General features: G+C 44.0%; 2 protein-coding genes across 2 annotated transcripts; both read right to left on the bottom strand.

Annotated features, from left to right (window-relative positions):
- Positions 1–623: 623 nt before the first annotated feature.
- Positions 624–16,386, bottom strand: ctdsp1 (CTD (carboxy-terminal domain, RNA polymerase II, polypeptide A) small phosphatase 1). The gene is made up of 7 exons (XM_076160547.1): positions 15,982–16,386; positions 11,097–11,245; positions 6,474–6,575; positions 4,099–4,155; positions 3,241–3,333; positions 2,632–2,817; positions 624–2,533 (listed from the first exon to the last, which is right to left on the bottom strand). Exons 1-7 carry the CDS (start codon positions 16,049–16,051, stop codon positions 2,405–2,407), a joined length of 786 nt encoding a protein of 261 aa, XP_076016662.1. The 5' UTR covers positions 16,052–16,386; the 3' UTR covers positions 624–2,404.
- Positions 16,387–17,452: 1,066 nt separating this feature from the next.
- LOC143008655 (SPEG neighbor protein-like) lies at positions 17,453–18,553 on the bottom strand. The gene is made up of 4 exons (XM_076160514.1): positions 18,453–18,553; positions 18,052–18,359; positions 17,821–17,962; positions 17,453–17,591 (listed from the first exon to the last, which is right to left on the bottom strand). The coding sequence occupies exons 1-4, from the start codon at positions 18,551–18,553 to the stop codon at positions 17,453–17,455; spliced, it is 690 nt and encodes a 229-aa protein (XP_076016629.1).
- Between the last annotated feature and the right edge of the window lie 2,566 nt (positions 18,554–21,119).

The raw sequence follows: 21,119 nt of genomic DNA, 5'->3' as shown, positions 1-21,119 counted from the left end.
AGCTTCACTGTGATTGTTTACATGAGATTTTGAAAAAACTAAATTGATACATCGCCTCAATCTGAGTATTATTAAAGTGTTAATGTGCATGTAAACGTTCTGATTCTCAGTTCAACATGAAAGAAAAGTAAATCAGTGATGCAGAGGCCACATGAGTTATTTTATATATTATCTTCTACACCAGCTTCACGTCTTCAGGCCTCATTTGTCAGAAGTTAAGGGCGAATCTGCAAAGCAACATATTTAATAATCCATCTTTGTTTTTCATCGCGTCCATTGTATAGAATTCTTTTTTTTTTTATGTTTTGATGAAAACTAAAGTTTGAATGGAGAGAAGTTGTGTTTAGCAGTAAGCGGCTTGTAATGTAAATACATTGGGCCAAAACATCTGGTAATTCTAGAAAAAGACGTAGAAACGTTACTTGATGACCTCGGTTGAGAATCGGGGCTTTATTAGTTTGAGTGGCGTAGCTTTGAACATTTGAACTTAACGGAGAATCAAAGTTGTTTTCATGTGAAGTCTGCTCCATATTCCATTTTTCCATTTGAGCTGTTTTCACTGCGGCCATGTTGTCTTTAGCATCGTTGTGTTACGTGAGAAAAGAAGTGCAGTGAACTCTGACCTGTTTCAATAAAACATGCTTTATTGATGCAAGGTACAAATATCTCTGTCCTCCTCTCTCTCTTTTTTTAAACACAGAACATTCACTGTTTATCAGCAGCAAACTCTCTCATTCCTCCATCACTCCTTACTCTTTAATACTCTTTATTGTTGCAGACAGTAAAAAAAAAGTTAAATTGTTATTTCAACAAAAGGTTAGGATCTCTTATTTCATTTTTATTGATTTCAAAATTATGTCTCGCGCAAACACACCGAAACCCACACACACACATACGCACCATCTCGACTGGACAGAATGTCATACAGGAAGAAAAGCTTAAAGATTCAAGTTCACTGACAGACGCAGGCATCAAAGTGTCAATCAAATGTTAAACTTCTCTAACAGGACACACACATCTGCAGGTTACAGAGCAGTGAAGGCCTCATTAACACGCACACACACACACATCACCTTCAGTCCCAACTTGACTTTTGACTATCTATACATTTTTCCATATGTTTGCTCCTTTACATATCGTTCTAATGTGTGTGTGTTAAGGTGAACATCAGATATCACAAACACACACTATGTGCTGTAGAAACATCTGGCTGGGGTCACCTGGAGGCCTAAATGTCCCAGCTGCCCCCTGCACACACACCGACAGGCAGGAAACTGTACTGCAACACACATACACACACACACACACACACATCTACATACTGCAGGTAAAACAACATTAAACCCAAATCAAAACAACGCTCTTACATATAAACTGCATATGTACAAAACTAACCTCCACACATCTGTAAAGAGTGTGTGACACTCTTTACACAAAGAGTGTGTGACACTCTTTACACGTGGGGTCAGGTTGAATAAGAAATGCTGGGACACAAGGCGTCGTCCTAAAGCGTTATTACACGTTAGTAAACTGATTCCAGTCCTGTTACCACGGAGGGAAACCCGGTGCTACTCAAGGGTTCAGGGCTACTCAACGACCAATGAGACGGTTTCTCCTCCATCTCTACTACAAACACAGATTGTGTTCGCTCAACGCTTACAAAGGAAGAAGGAAGGCGGCTGTTCCTTAAGTGCGTAGTGTTTGAGGCACAGCAAAGCTGCAAACATGAAATACGTCACAATATATGATAACATGATGACAGAGACCGTCTGTTAAAGGGAACAGAGCCTGAAGGTTTGGCTGCTGATTAAAGGAACAGATACCAGTGAGGAACACCGGTACAGTAAGGCACTAAACTGAGCTGGATGGACTCTGTGACGTTAAACCTCCTGCACAGTAACTAAGCCTACACACACACACACACACACTGTACACAACCAAACAACAACAACACAGAGAATTCAGTCCGTCTGAATTTCAAGCTTTCAAGAAGGAAAAGCATCCGACTGCTACATTTATACAAGAAAAGGGGAAATGATTGATTTGCATTTATGGAACAAACGTTGATACTCTCAAATACTGCAACAACAACAACAACAACAACAACAACACACTAGCTGCACTGCAAAAGTATGGCTACAAGTCATTTAATCTCATATTCAGTCTTTAAACTCTTAAACTGGAGCGGTGGTTAGGTTTCTCTCTACTGGGATCTAAACCCATGGAACAGCAGATTAAATAACTTACTACTACAGGCTTTATGTTTTGCAGTGTGGTCCTTGTAGTGGGGAAGCAGCGTGGAGCCTGAAGCACCATGAGCCCCCCGTGGCCCCGCCGTGATCATAGCCGCTGGTTGATTACTTTACACTACAGTTCCCCCCCCCCCCCCCCCATCCCGACTCTGTTAACTCTCAGTCCTCTGCTGATTGAGAATATCGTAGACATCGTCCACTTTGCTCAGTCTCTCAAAGAAGGGGAGGAGATCCAGGAGCTCGGTGTCCGACATGTCATCAAACCAGGAAGCTACGGGAACCTGGAGGAGTCAAGAGAGGAGGACATGGTGAGGTTAGAGAAGTGTCCTTTTAGGTGACGGAGAGGAGAGGAGGAGAAGAGGAGATGAAGGTGGCGTACTGCGTTGTCAGGGTGGAAGACGTAGGAGGCCGGGGAGTTGTCGATGATGATGACCTTGTTGAGGTCGCGTCCTAACCGGCTCAGGTCTTTGACGTAGTTTCCTTTGTGGAAGACGCACGACTCCCTGAAGAGACGGCTCCGAAAAGCCCCCCACTTATCCAGGAGGTCTGACACAGGATCTGCATACTGAGGGAAGAAGAAGACTGAGCTGTCAATCACTTTAAATTGAACGCTGGTCCAAATAACAGTAAAAATGTTCCACTCCAGTGTCTTTAAGTGACTCAGCACATTCGCATGAATACATAAGTGAGCTCTGAAAAGTCAGACTAAAGGTCACAGCTCAGGGAGTTCAGTGGAAATGTTAGAGGTCAAAGTTCAGGGCGGGAATGGACGTCAGCGCGACTGTCTGACATGTTCCATAAATATGTGTTTATGTGTGAGACGTGGACATGTAAGGACGTAAGGACGAACATCAATCACCTGCAGGCTCCAGTAACTCTAAACATAATGTTATGAAACTTCACGGATCTCCTTCCACCGTCAGGCTGAGAAACATTTGTGAACAACTGTCCTGCTGTGTGTGTGTGTGTGTGTGTGTGTGAGACTGACCTTGGATAAGCTTGCGGTGAATAAAACACACTCAAACATTTCTCCCATCCTCTTGAGGAACTCGTCAACATGCGGTCTCTTTAACACGTAGACCTGCAGGGAGGAGGAGAGGCTCAGAGACGACAACCAAGCAGAGAGGGGATCAGGAAAACACCAAACGTATACGAGAGTGGATCCAACAGTTATGATCCTGCAGGTGGAAACATCTCACATGACTGGATCGAGTGCTAAATTAAAACAGAACCGATCCATGAGATGCTTATTGAGACATGTAGTGGAAGCAGCAGTAGAATATGAGCTCATTTTGTTAGACATCCTTCATCTCTTCTCCCTGTGAGACGTTGGCGGCCTTGTTTCTGAACCAAGTCATCCTGAATAGGCTTTCCCACTATTTAACGAGCCTATCCTGGATTACTTGAAACAGACCCAAGCCCTTCGGACAACAAGGCTCCTCGGTCTTCTGTTCTGGGCTGCCCGGCGGCCCCCCGGGGTTCAGTTACCATCTAAAGCCGTCGGGGCTGTCGCCCCCGGCACCGACGGGCGGGGGGGCATAATGTGCGCCGCAGCCCCGAGATTGATGGGCCAGTGATTTCTGAGAAGTCGGCCAGGGTTTCCTCATTTCGTCAGGACACTGAAATAGCCACCTGCTGCTTAGAGCCGTCAACAGAGGAGCTGCAGCTCTGTCAGGTAACACAGAGCAGCACAGAGGCTCCAGAGCAAACTGAGCCCAGGGTTCTGTTTGATGGCTCTTTATTATTGCATGTGAGTCTAGGTGGGACTTCCAGGTGGGACTGAATGCTTTGGCACAGTTTAGTGGCGACAGTTAGCAACATGAGGTTCAGTACGGTGAGTGCTTACCTGATGAACTGTTCCATCAATCTCCACTGGAATGATAAAATCAGCGTTGTTCACTGGCTGTTGGGGAGAAGAGCAGAGATGTTGAACAGGATCAACCACTGACTGTTAGGTTTCCTCATGAAGTCACGGGCGGCGACAAATCACAAGTGAAGACGAGTCGCCTTCGAGTCAAGAAGCAACGCCAGCAGCTTCTAAATACCAGCACACTGTAAATAAACGGCTCATGTGATATCGACTCCACCCCCATATAAATATCACTGAGGCAGATCGCACCAGAAACGTGCCTGCAGATATGGGAGCACCATGAGCGCATTCTATATACGGACTTATAGTATAGATACATACATGTATGTACAGGATATATGTACACTGACCTAAATGGGTAAACTATGAGGTATTGCAGAGAGATCACCAGTTGCCTTGCATGTATGAGTTAAGGCAATTATGCACACACACACAGGCACACATCTTAAAACATGAGAGCATTTATTAATAGATGCAATATAATCAAATGTAGTATAATAATCTAAATGTGTGTGTGTGTGTCCTCAGTGTCACTTCCTGTGCCCTGGTCTACTACAGTATTTAATGTGTCTTCTGATGCTAAAGTAATCAGAGTTATGGAGCCCCCTGTAGGCCTTTCAAAGGAACTGTCCCCAGCAGAGGTGGAGTTAAACTGCAGACCAGCTGGAGCTCATTGATTCCATAAACTGAGCATTTAAAGCTGCAACAACGTTCGATCTGTGGCCACTAGTGTGCAACATGTCCTGTATGAGCTGACAGACACACATCCCTCAGGCCTATGAAGTTTTTATGGCCAACCTGTTCAGAAAATAACTTCCTACTTCAGGCACCACTTCAGCAGGATTCTGCACACTGGCATTGGATCAGAGTGGGCACTGCTGATCCCACTGAGTATCAACACCAAAGTCTGCAGCTTGAGTCACTATAAAGGAGAGGCAGCTTCTCTCAGTGCAGATGTGTGTTTTGCAGGAGGAACAACCAAGACCATAAGATATGTCACTGTGAGTGTTTACTCTAAGTGCTGAGCTCTTTTTATTGGATATGCAAGTAGGAACTTATTGCAAATTGAATTGCTGCAAATGAGTTCATCATAGTGATAAATCATGGAGCAGCCCTAAGCTTCCTTCCACCAGTGAGCCTTGCCAACTCAAAAATTGAGTTTTCACATCTCTCTTCACCATGTGTGTCAAACTGCTAATTAACTTTACTATCATGAGGCTCATAACATGGACGTTCATAAAGGCCTGACCCTGTTTACACATAGCTGGGGGCCGGATCCAGTGACAGCCTGTAGGACAGTCTGTGACCTGAGAAGGACTAGGGAGCACATGGCATTCATTACATAATTTGTCGTGACACAGGAGCCTCAACTTTTGGCATTGATTACTTTGTTCACTAACTGCTGCCTTAAAAGGTCTCCAGCTGATCAGACTTATTTGTAGAAACAATGTGAGGAGAACTTCATATTCACACTGATCTGCTGAGATTATACTGCAATATTTGCTATATGTTGGACTAACTTTAAAGTCACTCACTCACTCACTCACTCACACACACACACACACACACACACACACACACACACACACACACACACACACACACACACACACACACACACACACACACACACACACACACACACACACACACACACACACACACACACACGGCTCGCTTCCGTGCATGAAGTGGAGCGGAGCCGTCGTTAAAGTTATTGGTTACACCTGTGGCGCTATGACAACTCAAAATGTCTGCTGTGAGAAAAGGCAGTGGACGGCAGACGACACCCAGCCTGCGCATCCAAGCTATTTATGAGTGCCTGCAGAATCAAAGATGACCTTTAAGTTAAAAAGATAGACGATGACAGCCAAAATAAATAAAGTCCTCATAAAAGCAAAGGGAGGAAGAAAAAAAGGCACCCAGTCTAAACGCTTCAGAGATCAACCAAAGCTTTCAAGATTTAAGATTTAAGATAAGATTTAAGATTTAAGATAGTTTATTTAAGTATTTTTGCATGCAACTGACAGCAATCAGTTGCATGCTCCCGTGGAACAGTTGGGGGTTCGGTGCCTTGCTCATGTGCACCTCGGCAGTGCTCTGGAGGCAAACTGGCAACTCACTAGCTACCAGTCTGCTTACTTGGTCCACACGGGGGACTTGAACATAAACCGCCGACCCTCCGGTTCCCAGCTGTCCGGCCCAGCGGACTGAGCTACTGCCGCCCCGTTCAAAGTATCTGGATTTATAGACAGCGGGCCAGTTTGCTCTTGCTGGTCGTTTATTCGTCAAAGTTCGTAAGAGCACATGCTACATGCGTGTGAGAAAGTAGGTCACAGCAGCCGGCTTACCTTGAATGAACTATGCACCAGGGTTTCATCCAAGTCAATGATCACACAGATCTTCCCCGCATCCTTTGACTTGATCTGTGGGAGCAGCGGTATAGATGGAACCTGAAGAAAGACAAGAGAGAGAGTTAAGGCAAAGCCCTAACACGGTGCAGGTCGCCACATTAAACTGCTTTTTAAAACAGCTGCAACATATTTAACATAAGAAGTTAATGTCGGAATGTGTAGCACTAACACATACATTGTGTGTGTGTTCTTGCAGCTTAGGTGACTGAATTGTACTGTGATGCGGTGCGTCTGTAACGTGAAACCCCAGTTGATACGGCTGTTACTCCGTTGATGGAGCGTGTAAATATCGCCATGCTATACCGCTTCCTTCAACAAGTGCTCAGAGATCGGTGTTGGTTCATTTGATTCTTCATTCTAAGAAGGAGCTGGCGAGGCCCGACGAGGTGCCAGAGACATTGGGTAATTCGCGCCTGTGTTTGTGGCTGTCGAGTGATTTACTGCGCCAGGACAGTGACGGGGCATGTATTTTCGAGCTTGACACAAATACCAAGCAATCTGACAAGTGTTGTCTGGCCGTTATCTACAGCCGAGCAGGTTCTTAACGCCAGCAATCCCGACGGCACATTTACTTTCTAGATTCTGGGACACTTTTAGGATTCTGCCACAGTTCCTCTGAGAGAGGACACAACACATTTAGTCCCTTCTCACGTCTCCTCCAGCTAATGTGCAAAGACTTATAATACCTGCTCTGTTGGCGGAATGCAGTACTCGCATTCACAAGGCTCAGAGTACTCGTCGTCACTCTGCTCGTCTTCTGAGTCCTCGCTTTGTTCAGATTCCTCGTTGCCCTGTCCCTCGGTTTTGTCACGTTCCGAGACAACGCTGTGAATAATACCTACGGGAGGTCTTACTGCTCCAGATACTTCAGGTAACCCACAGTCATCTTCTGTACCTGGAGAATTACTTTGCTCACTCAGTTCAACAACTTTGGTGATTTCAAAACGGACAGCTTCGCACTCCTCTGGGCTTTGACCTTCGTGGTCCTCCGTCTCCGCAGCATCCTCCTCAGCTGATTGATTGCATGTTCCGTCTCCTTCCATGATTAAACTATTCATCGCAGCCGTCTGAATGCTTATCGTTTGATAGGCGTAGTAGTCTTCGACGCCTGGCTCACATGAGTCGTCATTATCGATGAGAGACCAATACGGTTCCCTCTCTGAACATTCAATAAATCCTTCATCTGCACTTGTGTTCACGTCCTGGAGTGGCTCTTTATTTAGCTCTTCGTCATTTGTTTTGCCATCCTGAACAGTTTTCTGCACGTGATCAACTGTAGCGTTATTGTCCTCAAGGGCTTCATCGTGTTGAGCATCACAGATATCATCCTCATATGCGTCACCTTCAACAGAGATGTCCTCTGCACAAGGTGGACACATACGCTCCTCATGATCACAGGACTGATGCTCCTCAGACGTGCTGCCTTCCTCCACTGGGGCGCCTTCATCTTTTTCATAATCCTCCTCATAAAGTGCATCCGCTTCAGTGAAAGCAGATTTGTCTTCTTCGGTATCGTGTTCTTCCCAGTTGTCATCTTCCTCATAATCCTCTGCATATTGATCGTCGGTTTCAGCAAAGGCAGATTTGTCTTCGTCAACACCCTCGTCTGCTTCCAAGTCTTCATATTCGACCTCTGAACCATCAAAACTGTCTTCCTCTCTCTCTGTGTCACAGTCAGGACGGTCTGCATAGAGTGAGTGGTCGTCTGCCAAGGCGTCTTCAACTTCACTCTCTTCTCTCTCTGACCCATGAGGCGATACGTCCATAAAGGTGCCACAGGCAACAATTTCACCTGCCTCACCTGCATCGTCACCATCAGAGTCTTCATCAGGAACATCAACACAACCGTTGATTGGCCTTACAATAGTTTCCCCATCGGCTTTCACCCGCATCTGCGAGGTCCCTTCCAACTCTTCAAGGTAAAGGTGCTGATCAATATCTCCCCCGTCAAAACAGGAGATATACTGTCGCCTTGACGTATAAGAGTTCCCATAATTGTCCCCTCTGTCAAAGAAGTCAAAGTAATTCTCCATTACAACCTCAACAGTGCCGTTAGTTCCCCTGTTTTCAGTCTTATTTCCATCAGCGTTGCTTTCTTCTATTTCCTCGTCCTCTTCAAAGGATTCCCACTGCGTCTGCTCATCACACGAGTCTTCATGAGCTCCCTTGTCGGATTCCCCAGAGGAATCGGTGCAAGGTTCTGAAGGAACATCGCCATCGGAACACGTCTGAAAGGATTTAGTTTCCACAGAAGAGCAATCAGAGGAACAATCTTCCTCGGAGCAAAACTCAGAGCTGTTTGACGTCTTCTCCAGGTTGCACGGCTCTAAAGTTTCACATTGTTGAGTTGATTCATATAGTTGGCTCGATCCAAAGCCGTCGCTTTCACACATGTCACAGTGCTCTGCCGAGGCGTCTAAATCAACGTCCTGATAAAAGCTTTCCTCACTGGGTTCATCAGAGAATTCCTCAGCAAAGTCTTCATCAAAAGAAACTTCATCAGGTAGGATGAAATGTGATGAATCTTCATCTTCATTACAGGGTTCCAGTTTCTCTTCATCCTCTGTTTGTTCAGGCGAAAAGCTCTCATGATGACCATTTGGGCAGTCCATTTGATTTTCAATTAGGCAATACTCACAAACTCCAGGGCCACAGTCCAATAGAGCCGGTGATTTAGTAGTCACAGGTATGGCCATTTCACATTGCTCAGAGTCCTCCGTTGACGTTTCTGGCTCAGAGTTGCATTGTTGTAATAACCCAAGCTGCACTGGAGAATCTGGTTCCAAATCGGACATTTCACAATGCGCAAAACTGTCAAAGTTTACGGCAAAAACATCAGGCTCAATCTGTTGATCAGTGGGCTTACATTGCTGAAATAACTGGAGGTGTTCAGAGTGGTGTTCACAGCAAGGACTGCATTTGTAAGCTATGCTATGATTAGCACGGTGCTCAGAGGACTTGCAAGGTCTGAAACACTCACAGTGTTGAGCACATTCATCAAATGGTTGGCTTAACCCTGAGGTGTCGCACTCAACGAGCTGGTCAGATTCAAAACAATCCTCGCTTGCTGAATACCGCTCAAAAGTCTCACAATGTCTCCTGCAGGATGTGCAGGATTCTGTCTCATCTTCAAAACCTGCGTTCATGTTGTAATGTTCCACACAAAGTATGGAGGAGTCCATTTCTCCACTGACAACATTCTGTTCACTATAGTCCACAAGGGCTGTCACGCCAAGATCAACACTTCCATTTAAACTCTTGGTTAAATCCGTGGTTTCGGATAATTCGAGGACCTGTTCGGCAGGCATGGCGTCTGTAGATACTTCCCCTTTTCCAGAGAACTTCCTTTGCTCAGAGTTTTCCAGGTACATGAGGACAACTGTCTCACTGTCCTGCAAGCATCCGGTCTACGTCCTCTCTACGGGTAATGCAGAGTCCGACTGCAAGTGACGGGCAGGGGCACAGTGGTTCCATTCAGTGTGGAAATTCACACAGCAGGGGGTGGGAGTCGCTGAGACCACAGCCCGCCTGACAGTAACAGCAACACGACCAGCATGCACGTTGACAAGACGGCGTGTCACAACCAACACCGAGACTAACACTTGACTCGACCGCCCACCACCCACCCCCTTTGCCGGAGACCAACCAATTTATTTTGGGGACTTGGAGAGACGTGACAAATAACTTCTGGAATATCAAATCTCTATAATAAGCTGAACTCAGGCATAAATCTGAAACTGACACCTGAGAGCGTCTTCACCAGTTGATCCTCTATCCATCCATGCCACCAGCCGTGTTGTTTTCCAAGAAAGAACGCAGCACAGCCATGGGGGGTATTGTCATTTATCCAACAATGTTACGTAAAACAAATTACGTAAGGAAGCGCGATTTCTTACCACCAGCTGAGAAAACACTGACTCAGCGTATTACATCAACATTTACACTTTCACATTATTACACTGTGCTTTTAGAAAATAATTCAGATTACTAAGGACATATGAGCAACAAACGCCATCATGAAGTGTGTGTGTGAAGGAAATAATGAAACATAATCACTACTAACAACTGATTTATGGTTAGAATTGGCTGCCTTGCCCAATGGTACCTCAACAGTATCTAATGAAAATCGCAGCAGGTGACACCAACATGACATCATCTTTGAGTTATGGTCCAGTTTCTTCAGTTTGACGGTTACTCATCCAAGTCATTCAGGTCTTGCAGCAGAAGTTCAAGGCCACTGGATTCAAGACGTAAACACTATGAACTACAGTTACGTTTAGATGATTTTACTTTACTTTACTAACTCCACCCAGCTCGTGACACTGAGGCACTGATTGATTTACGAGCACTCAGTCCTTTTCAACCGTGCAATGCATTTGTTTACAGACTCGGAGAGCAAATCTGAAACGGCTGCCAAAATAAACGCATCTGATGCACCAGGTGCGTATTTGTCTCGCACTGCCAGAGTATCAATCATGCTGACCCCGAGATGCTTTACAAACCAGTGAAGATGAAGTAGATGATATCAGAGAGGGATGTCTGGAGAGGAACGTTGCTTACTTTTGTTAAAGTCCCGTTTTCTTCTACCAGCAGGGGGGCGTTGTTCTTCACTGGAGGAGGCCCAGAGTCCTTGTGACACAGACAGTGGAAGAGTCTGTGCAGAAAGCCTCTGCTGCGAGGCTTCTTAGGCGGCGACGCTGCGCTGGCTCCTACAACACAACAGGATAGGTAGAGAACATGAGGATATGAATACGCAAATACATTACGTTACATTACATTACGAGCATTTAGCAGACGCTTTTATCCAAAGCGACTTACATTACATTACCACCCAGTAGGTTACAGAGGGGGGAGCAATTGAGGGTTCGGTGCCTTGCTCAGGGGCACCTCGGCAGGGACTCGAACCAGCAACCCTCAGTTTCCAACGGGAAGCTCTACCATTAACCATACCAAGTGTTAATGCATACAAGTTAATACAGGTGTCGCTAAATGTGTATCATCAATTTAGTGTGTCAAGGTCATTGCAAAAGAAGATATTCAGCATTTGAGAGATCTGATGGATTTGCTGATGTTGTAATTACACATAAAGAGACCATCTGTGTTTTTGAAAGAACAGATATCAGGGACAATTCCAATTCCGTAGTTAACTAAACGTAGGACAGTCGATCACACACACTGCCTGGGTTCCTGCTACTCAGTTTACATACACACATACATTCGATAAGAGCATATCGCATGTATGTGTGTATGTCCAGCTTCTATTTCATACAATTCATGTCATTAGGTCTTTAGAGCTTCATTAAGATCAGAGAGCCAGCGTTGGTTATTTGGCACCGACCAACGGGAGAAAACAACTCATCAGCTGGTGTGAGAGTGATGAGAGGCGGCTGATACAAAGAAGAAAAAAGAAATTCTCTGACGAATTAGGCGCCACTTGACGGCCGGTCAGAGCTGTCAGCTAACACATTAGTGTGACAGACTGAATATGCTGCCTCGGCATGGAGCCTCTCAACCCACAGGCCCGCTTTTGGTGTAAATGTGCAGCGAGTGCACATGTTTCACTCAGGAACGTTTACATGATTAGATGAAGTCCCGTCAATAAATACGAACCGGCTACGCATGACTTCATTTACATAGAATGTGAGTTATTTTGACTTTTTAAAGTTATTAGTGAGAAGAAATCTAAACTAACTTAACTACACTTCCCATAAATCAAAAGCAAGGAGGTGTGGAAATCTGTGGGTTAGTGTGAACTACATGTTTATACCTGTTGGGTTAATGATAAAAGCTTTTGTTGCCTGTTCCTCTCTGGATTACTATGTCAACCTTTTTTAAAACCTGTGTGTGTGTATTTCAAGAAGCCTTTGCTTTGCACACAAACATATGTTATCAGATAGAACTCACTGCAGGCACGAGGTCAACAAATGGCCAATTTAAATATAAGACGCAGCCCTGGGAAAATAAATGCAAAATAGAAAACATGAAATTTGGAAAAAAGTTATAACAGAAGATCATATTACAGTTTTACTTTGTTTCAAGATAAAATAAAGGGACACTCTCTATCAGGTTTATAAGTCTCTGTTGTGCTTTGGTTTGTGTGGACACTAATAATAGTGGTGAGTTTTTTTATAGGTACGAGTCTTTAGAACCTTTCTATTCGCCACAGGTTCATTTGCTTCCCTGACCCACTTTCAGCTGTTCTTCTTAATGGGTCTGGGCCAGTTGAGCGCTTCATTCTGCAGATGCTGAAAGTGGACTGATCCGCAGGGGAGCGGTCATTATAGAGCGGCGTGCTTGCCATGGAATACTTCTCTTGGTCCAGAGATGAAAGGACTGTGTGCAAAAGCGTGTGAAGGAACAGGGCAGGTGAAGCCTGTAGTGTTAGAAAACATCACGCTGCCCACTACATTACCACTTCTGATATTACACATCAGCAAGCTTAATATAGCACCGCCAGAGCAGCTGCTGACAGCGGTTAATGATGAGGCTATGCATGTATGCTGTATATAGCACAGCATACTTACACTGAGCCGTACAAACAAAACAGCATTGTGTTGCATATAACCTACAGGAAACCAGCAAGTCAATTGTTTGTGCTGTGCAAGAGCGATCAAGTGCATGCACAGAAAACCAACTAAATTAAACCCCCGCTGAAACTAAACCCTCGGCCCACAGCGTCACTCCAAACCTCCCCTAATTAGCACATCTACATGGCAAATGTCAACATAAACAGAATCTCTGGCTGCTCAGACAGGACTGGCTCCTCGTTATATGAGGTTTGGTCCAAATTAAGAGAGGTCATCAGGTGCAAATGAAAAGCCATCTTGATACGTTCACTTGTGTTTTCTGTGGTCAGGTGACTAGTAAGGGCTAATAGGGTCAAGAGATCAAAATCTGGAATCTGAATATGAAACTCCTGATGACTGATGTGATGATTCAGGGAACATGTTCTGCCTACAGTCTATTTTATCTGCACAAGTGAAATGAGGAGCAGTGGAGCAGCTTGCTAACCTTTAACCGCACATTACCGCCAACCACTCATAATATACATCACTGCCATCTGCAGTCAGCACATCTCCCATTGTGCTTTTGACCCGAACATGCCTCTTTGTGCATGGGCTGCTAGAACTCAAGACCAACAACCTCAACACCAGGAACCAGCCGACAAAACATCAACCAACTAAAAGGACACAAACAGGAATTTCATATCTCCTGCTGATCTCTAGGCGCGGTTAGGTCGTAGCTACAGCACCACTGGGACATTTGTTTAATTGATGAATGAAACACACGTGTCTAACTCCACAGCAGAAGGGGCTAAACTCAATCCTGCCCTTAAATTCCTCACACCTTCCATTCCCAGAAGTTCAAACCCTGATAATGAGGTTACAGCTATTCCAAGCGGGCAATGAGGGAGGGGCTTTGTGCTGCATCAGCACGTTTTAAAGGACTAAACTTAAATTGCGCTTATCTAGGTCCCTCTGAGACGATGCATGCCTCTGTACCCAGGCGGCTTCTATTCCTATCCAGACACAGAAGGAAACGAGGGGTCCTGCTGCCAACTACAACACACCAGCGACACTCGATACGCCGTTACAATCTGACAACTCGCTTCATGTCCCCTTTCCAAAACAAGTAGCAGAGCAGGTTCATGGGTAACCAAGCCCATATGAGCAGAGGAGTCATATCTAGTTTTAAAACAATCTTGCATCTCGATAAGGAAAGATATTCACCTTCCATCTGCCTTGTGCCAAACCACAAAAAGTGAGGAAATGAACTCACCTAAATGAAGTAAAAACCTGTTATTATGGTAATGGATTGAAATGTAAATACATCAGAGCTAGAGCATAGAGATTGCATCCAAACTAGCAATCAACACAACACAACTCTGGCTCTACACAGAAAAAGAAGCAAGCCATGGCAGTGGAACTTCATTGAAGTTTATTGGCATTGAATAGAGTGACCACTGAAGGCCACTCAGTCCCCAGGATGTCAACAACCGTACACCCAGCAGGTTCAGTGTAGACCTTTGATTATTGTTGCTATTATAAGGCTGTTTTTTGGACGACCATTCATGAATGGTTCTGCCGCACTCGTGTTTACTTTGGACTGTGAAATTGAAATTGTGCTATGGCCTCATAGTGCCTCATACTGGCTTCCTGCTGGTCTATAGCTTGTGTTGGACCTAAACAGTTTACGAGATACCATTGCTTGCCTCTAGTGCCATGAACTGCAGAAACAACTAGGTGTATTTTAACATTACCCCAGGTTTAAATGATGGCCGTTTAACTTTCAAATCCCACCTAGCTGACTTTTCATTTTTATGTTTTTCTTTTACAGTAACATAGTATCACAGCGGTAAGATGAGGTGAGTGTGTTCAAATCGCATGAAACAAACTTCACAAAGGGCGACGCAGTGTGGGTGCAAACGTCTCATAATGGAGGCAGGTTACGTAAGGTGAACGATTTGTCACACTCCCATTGCAGCAATTCAGTGAAATAAAAGAAGAGCTGAGGACCACACAACTCCTCTTCACCCTCTTCCTCTGGCCCCTCACTTCTGGAAAGCAGCCATGGTTTTGGACTTATGACCACTTGTCCAGGAGCCCGAGCCTTAACCTGGGAAACACTGCCACCTTGTGACGAAACTCAGCACTCACAAAAGGTGAGGAACAGAGAACACTGGCAGCGTTTCTTGCTTCATGCCATTTCCTCCCACATGAAGCCCACATGAAGAGTTAAGTTATCTGTGCACATAATGTTGCCTGTTCTCTGCCTTGTTTTGGTATTCACTGGATTCACTTCACATATATGATGCAGCTGAATGCAGCACTTAACAAACAAGACAACTTTCCCTCTGGCACAATGAAGTACAAGTCATCTTATCAAATCCACGTATATATGATTTACTTTGCATTTAATACTGGTAGAAAAACATAAAGGTGATAATATACATTTACCCGTCAGGTATAAACTTTGATTTTTTATGTGATCATCAGCAATTTTATCATCTCAAGTTCAACACCAAAACAATAACAGTGAGCTGTCAAAGTGACCACGCCCCCTCCGTGTAGATCCATTAGTTCAACGCTTCACTTCAACCCTGCACCAGATTAGCATAATACAAGTCATAAATATTTGGTTTAAGCAACAAAATGGCCCATTTATTCACATTAAAGCGCTGTGTTTGTATGCTTTTAAAAAGAGTCTTCGGCGAGAGCAAACGGCGGTGGCCTAACCGAAGCGCGAAACCGGCGATAAGCGAATAAAAAGTTCGTCAAATTGTTCGAAACTTTGAATCCGCGCGCGGGCTAACTTTGCTAGCAGTGAAACGCAACATGTAGGCTCGTTTCAAAGTCGTATTTCGCCGTGAAAACGCCGCTGTTCGAGCCCCGCCGACATTGTCATGCGCAGCTGAATACACCCAAAAACTTTTCCACAAACTCACCTTCCTCACAAGTCGCATTCTCCTCTTCCTCTCTGGTAACTTGCGTGATTATCGACGACGGACGGTCCATTAGATTCGCCCCTCGAACACACGGGCCGGTAACACGGTGGAGACAAGTTACTTCCAGGAGTTATGGCAAAATTTTTATTTATATTTTGCCACTCCCAGTCTGAAAACGCGCATATTTTTGCGTGAAAGTAAAGCGGCGCTCCAAACAACACCGAAGCGCAAGCATTAGTACGCGTTTAGAAGTATTTACGGAGTAATGCGCGAAATTTGTTCGGAAATTAATTCTTTTCTACGTTGAATTTGGTCCAAGAAGTTCATCAATGATTGGAGCTTGCTAACATGGAACTAGACGGTTTCAAGGAAGCCCCATTCTTAAAGCCACAATGCAGGATGTGAAGTTTCGTGTTTTCGCGAATATCGTCTTACGTTATAACGTTTGTCGAGTATTTGTTTGACTAAAATGTTAAACAATGGGAGATGTTTCAATCGCGTTTTAATGTTTTAAGGTACATTTCGCTTGAGCTTTAATTTGGTTCTTCTGGTTCTTCAAACATGAATAAAACTCTAAAGACGGTCGATATTTACATTTATTTCGACATATAGTCATAGAATGGAGTGACTGACGACTTCTTCCTTTTTTGTCATTACAGCAAGTATGTGATTAAGTGTGTGCGTAATAATTTAAAGTAAAACTAAGAGTTGGCGGGGGCAGCCTTGAAACCGACCCGGCGAAAGAGGAAGTAAGAGACAGTCTTCCTTGTGCTCACACCTCCGTAATAAATATAAACTATCTTTGGACAGTTACGTCTTTCTCCGCAAGGGCGCGCTGTTTAGTCGTGACTGCTATGAATGCAGCTGCTCTGTAATCATTACAGTGTAATAATATAATATAGAGTATTTAAAATGTTGTTTAAATAATAAATAATAGTATTTTTCTTATTTACTAAATGAAATGAAATTAACTCTTCATGTCTTATCTGTGCATGAAATACACAACTTTAATTTCAGAATTAGAATTATTTTATTTAGTAAATTTTATAATCTATATTCCGTACTTCCTGTTTTCTAAAACTAGAGGAAAAAAGAGGAAGGTGTGTTGTGGAAGGACATTTTATTGAGTTACTGACATTATGATCCTCTTACCAACTGATTAACTTGTGATAATGTTCAGCCAACATATATGTTTAAGTGGTCAGACTTATTAATCAGAATTATCAGAAGTGAGGCAACATCACACGGTAAATGTGACAATTTAGTGTAATTTTAGGTCTAATTATCCGCTTTTATTTTCATGTTAAACAAATACCATATCAGGAGAGTTCAATGTTGCACCTCTAAAAAGGAAAAGAAAAGTTATGTACATGTTTGAACAGATCAGTATATTGTCCAATAAAGGGCAAAAAAAACAGGCACATACACAAGAACCGAAGGTCATTGTGTTTGGTGTACATGAGAAGCTGTGTCACAGGACATCAACACGGGCAGACGACTGGTCTGTGCCCAGGTTGTTCTCCACAAAGACTTCATATTTGCCGGCATCGGTCAGCTTTGCATTTTTGATGGTCAATATTGTGTTGGTGTCTCCAACATCGTAGAATACCCTGAAAAACACAATTACTTTATCACAATACTTTTCAGAGAATTTAAATGTAATTAATCCATTTTCAGGAATGATGTTTCTAAAGAAATGTTGTACCCAAAGTTTAGCTGTGCACACATCCTGCATGTGGAATGTTAACATGTAAATATTGAATTCTGCATCAATTCCCAATACACTCAGCGCAACAGATGAATGCAACACATTGCTGTTTGCATTACAAACAAGCCCACCTGTTATCCTCTTCAATGTCATCCCCGTCTTTGAGCCAGGCAACATCAGGAGGAGGCTCCCCACTTATTTCAGCCTTAAGCACCACAGTTGTCCCTCGTTTGGCTTTGATGTTGGCGGGACCTTTGGAGACCTTGGCAGGCACTGGGAGAATATCACACAGAAGCACCATTAGTCACGATTTCTTTCCGAATAAGAAGCTAAAATGGAAAATGATGCACTTCAGTACACACCCTCCACTAGAATACAAGCAGACCCAGATGTGTGTCCAAAGGGGTTCTTGATGGTGACAGTGTATTTCCCCAGATCGGCCAAAACCCCATCCCGAACCACAAGTGCCACAAAATCCGGGTCTTCAAAAACATAGCGGTACTTGGGTCCGTCTTTGAGCTCTTTGCCGTCCTTGTTCCAGACGATGAACGGATCTGGGAAGGCGCTGACTCTACACTCTAGCTTTGCAGCACTGCCCTCAACAAGAACCACATCTTTGAGCTCCAGCAGGATCTTGGGGGGCCCTTTCTCCTGCAGCTCTTTGCGCGATCTATATGGCACAATAATGAACCCAGTTTTGAGGCATAAAGTCATGCGTAACTCTACTTTACTCGATGGCAACAGAGTCCGAAGGTGTTTGTACCTGTGGCCTCGATAGGACGCCTGGATTCTGATCGCAGCCTCCTGGACCTGAGGATCGCTGATGTTGAGAGTGCACCCAGGAGGAGGCTTCGCTTTGGACATCTGCTGGTACGGTTAGAAAGGAACCTTGAGTTAGGTAAGAACTTATTCATGAACCAACAAGACTTCATCAGCAAACAACAAGAGATCTGTGAGCAATGAAGACCTACTGTTAATTGTTTTGGTCTTTTGGTAACTGTTCTTAACCTTGAAATCCTTCTGAAGGTCCACTTTCCTTCAGATCCACGCCAGAGTCAGCAGGAATGAAAAACTCCAGACTTTATATGCAGAGGTGAGGAGGGTCCATGTAGGCCCTTGTGGACCAAGGCAGAAGATGCATCAGCCAGTCATTCCTTCTCCTTGTCCTTCTTTGGCTCTTTCTATACTCAGCACAACTGATTGAAGATATGCAGCAAATGATATAGAGCTATTTTCCCGTCCTTATTTAGCCCTTGTGTGAAATACTCCAGAGGATGCTAAGAGCTGATGGTTTGGTTAGTGGTTGTTAGACGGCAGAGGGAGTAACTAGAAACATGAGTCGTCCCTGGTGAGGGTTCACACATGTGGTGGTTTCTAAGGGGTGATAGTGAGGGAGCGGCCTCAGTCTGAGCTCACCACAGCTCCAAACTGCAGCATGAGGTCATCCTGGAACCAAACGTGAGCCGGGTTTACTTAACAGTGAAATCAAAGTCAAACAGAGGACGTTTCCGTGTCAAGTTTAGTCGTCAACTCATTCACTTGGCTCAACAAACAAATTGCTACATCATATTTGTATACTGATGTCATATTTCCTTTATTATTCATAGAGCCTTAACAGCTGTCATGCCTTTTCCATGCCGGATTCCAGAGATTTCACAAAATGAAAAAGCAGAAGCTGTAACGAATACAGTCACTCAATAAATAAACAAAATGCAAAACACGCAAAAAAAAGCAACCACATCCATATAATGAAAATAAAGAAGGAGTCATTCTTTGAACAAACTATTCTCTTTTGGGTGGACCATCCATCACCAGGCACTGCAATACATTCCACAAAGTAAGGATTAGATCGGATACAAAACTGTGGAGTTTTTGTCATGTCTTTGCATCAAACCCCATCGTCTTGCCTATAATTGAAGAATAGAATTGATATATTGCACATTACAGGAGTTCTCATGCTTGTCTTGCATGTTTTCTTTCGAGTGTAAATCGACTCCCTGTCAGATTACTCTGCAGAGGAAATCGATCGAGCCAAGAAAGATAAAGAGTAGCAGAAAATAAGGATGCAGTAGATAGAACTACAATATATAGAGCTAGAAAAATAATGTTATAGAATTACCATCGATCTGATGTCAGTTCATACACAGATTAAAACAACTCCTGATTTTATGCTTTATGTGGTTTCCCCCAAGCAGACTCATCAAACATCAGCATCCAATCCAGCTCAGAGGACGATTGTGTATAAATCTGTACGTGATTTAATGCACGATACACCCAATCTGACATTTCTGCAAAGGTTTTACATGCAGATCCCGCAAAGGAATTGAATCTTGGATGGCAAAGCTTCGTCCATCCTCATCGCCTCTTTACCTGCTCACCGTGCAGGAGTGCTCGTTTCTGTCGTAATGGTGCAGCGGGCTATTAAAGCAGTGGCGTGTAAGATTGTGGAGTGGGTGGAATTGTGGAGAAAATTGGATCGATTCCCTCCCCGACCTTCCTTCTGGCTGCACTTCAGTGCTGCCTTCACAACTCCTCCAACCCCACAACACAGGACTTAAAATAGCAGGGGCAGTATTTGTTTTACCCTCAAAAGGTTTTTCCCCAGTTTAGATTTCAGCATATTACAAAGCAAATTATCAAATGATGGAGTCAAACTAATGTTAATTATATAGAGCACTTAAGAGGCACCCCAGTATCACCAGTGGATTTCTAGAAGAGCTTGTTCAAAATGGACGATCTCTCAGCACACAGCTCACTTTAAACCCCCGTGTGGTGATTGGTAAATAAAACTCTACTGCCTGCCAAGCGACGACGCAACAGCAACATCTTCCCCCGGTGCAGAGGCTTTTAAAATGGAGACACTAAGATGCAACTCTGATAATAAACTCTTACAAAAGTCTGTCTTTGAAAATGAGCAGATTCCTCTTCTACTTCATAGCATTGGCACTGTGCGATTCTTACAGCCCTTATAGAAAACCCAGTATCTCCACAACCCAATATACATTTGTAAAAGTCCAAATTTAGAAAAATATATCCATATACATCCATTCTGGAACCGCTACAGTCTGGACAACCATTTGAGGTGTTATACCAGTAAAAACAAAAAAACCCCACTTAGCACAATTTACACCGCTTTAGCTTCCAGGCTTTCACAGACTTGCACAGAATTAAACACCAACAAATGCTGTATTTAGATATCACTACTGACGGCCATCACTCTAAAGATGTGACCCGTTTAAACCTTCTAGAATCTCATTGTAGATGTGTTACCATGGCCAAGGCATCGCTTGTTTCAAAGAGCTGTGCTTCACTCCTTGTTTCAGGGTGTCGCAATTACTTTGAAACAGCAAAACGATTTTGGCATCAAAACTTCCTAAGAGGCCCAGTGGAGTTGTTCTCTGCCCCCTGTAGTTCGTTTAGAGTTAACATT

The sequence above is a fragment of the Genypterus blacodes genome, unplaced genomic scaffold (genome assembly GCF_046128005.1).
Source record: "Genypterus blacodes isolate CSIRO-AG114 ecotype Tasmania unplaced genomic scaffold, CSIRO-AGI_Gbla_v1 ptg000106l_1, whole genome shotgun sequence".
Lineage (NCBI taxonomy): Eukaryota > Metazoa > Chordata > Actinopteri > Ophidiiformes > Ophidiidae > Genypterus > Genypterus blacodes.
Note: the sequence above shows the minus strand (reverse complement) of the source record. Positions and strands in the feature narration are given on the sequence as shown.

Coding starts and splice junctions, on each gene's coding strand:
- LOC143008655 (XM_076160514.1), bottom strand. CDS start 18,553: ATGTCCAAAGCGAAGCCTCCTCCTGGGTGCACTCTCAACATCAGCGAT. Junction 18,360..18,452: donor GCGTCCTATCGAGGCCACAG/GTACAAACACCT, acceptor TGTGCCATATAG/ATCGCGCAAAGAGCTGCAGG. Junction 17,963..18,051: donor TGCTTGTATTCTAGTGGAGG/GTGTGTACTGAA, acceptor ATATTCTCCCAG/TGCCTGCCAAGGTCTCCAAA.
- ctdsp1 (XM_076160547.1), bottom strand. CDS start 16,051: ATGGACCGTCCGTCGTCGATAATCACGCAAGTTACCAGAGAGGAAGAG. Junction 3,334..4,098: donor TTGATGGAACAGTTCATCAG/GTAAGCACTCAC, acceptor TCCTCCCTGCAG/GTCTACGTGTTAAAGAGACC. Junction 2,534..2,631: donor TCTTCCACCCTGACAACGCA/GTACGCCACCTT, acceptor TGACTCCTCCAG/GTTCCCGTAGCTTCCTGGTT.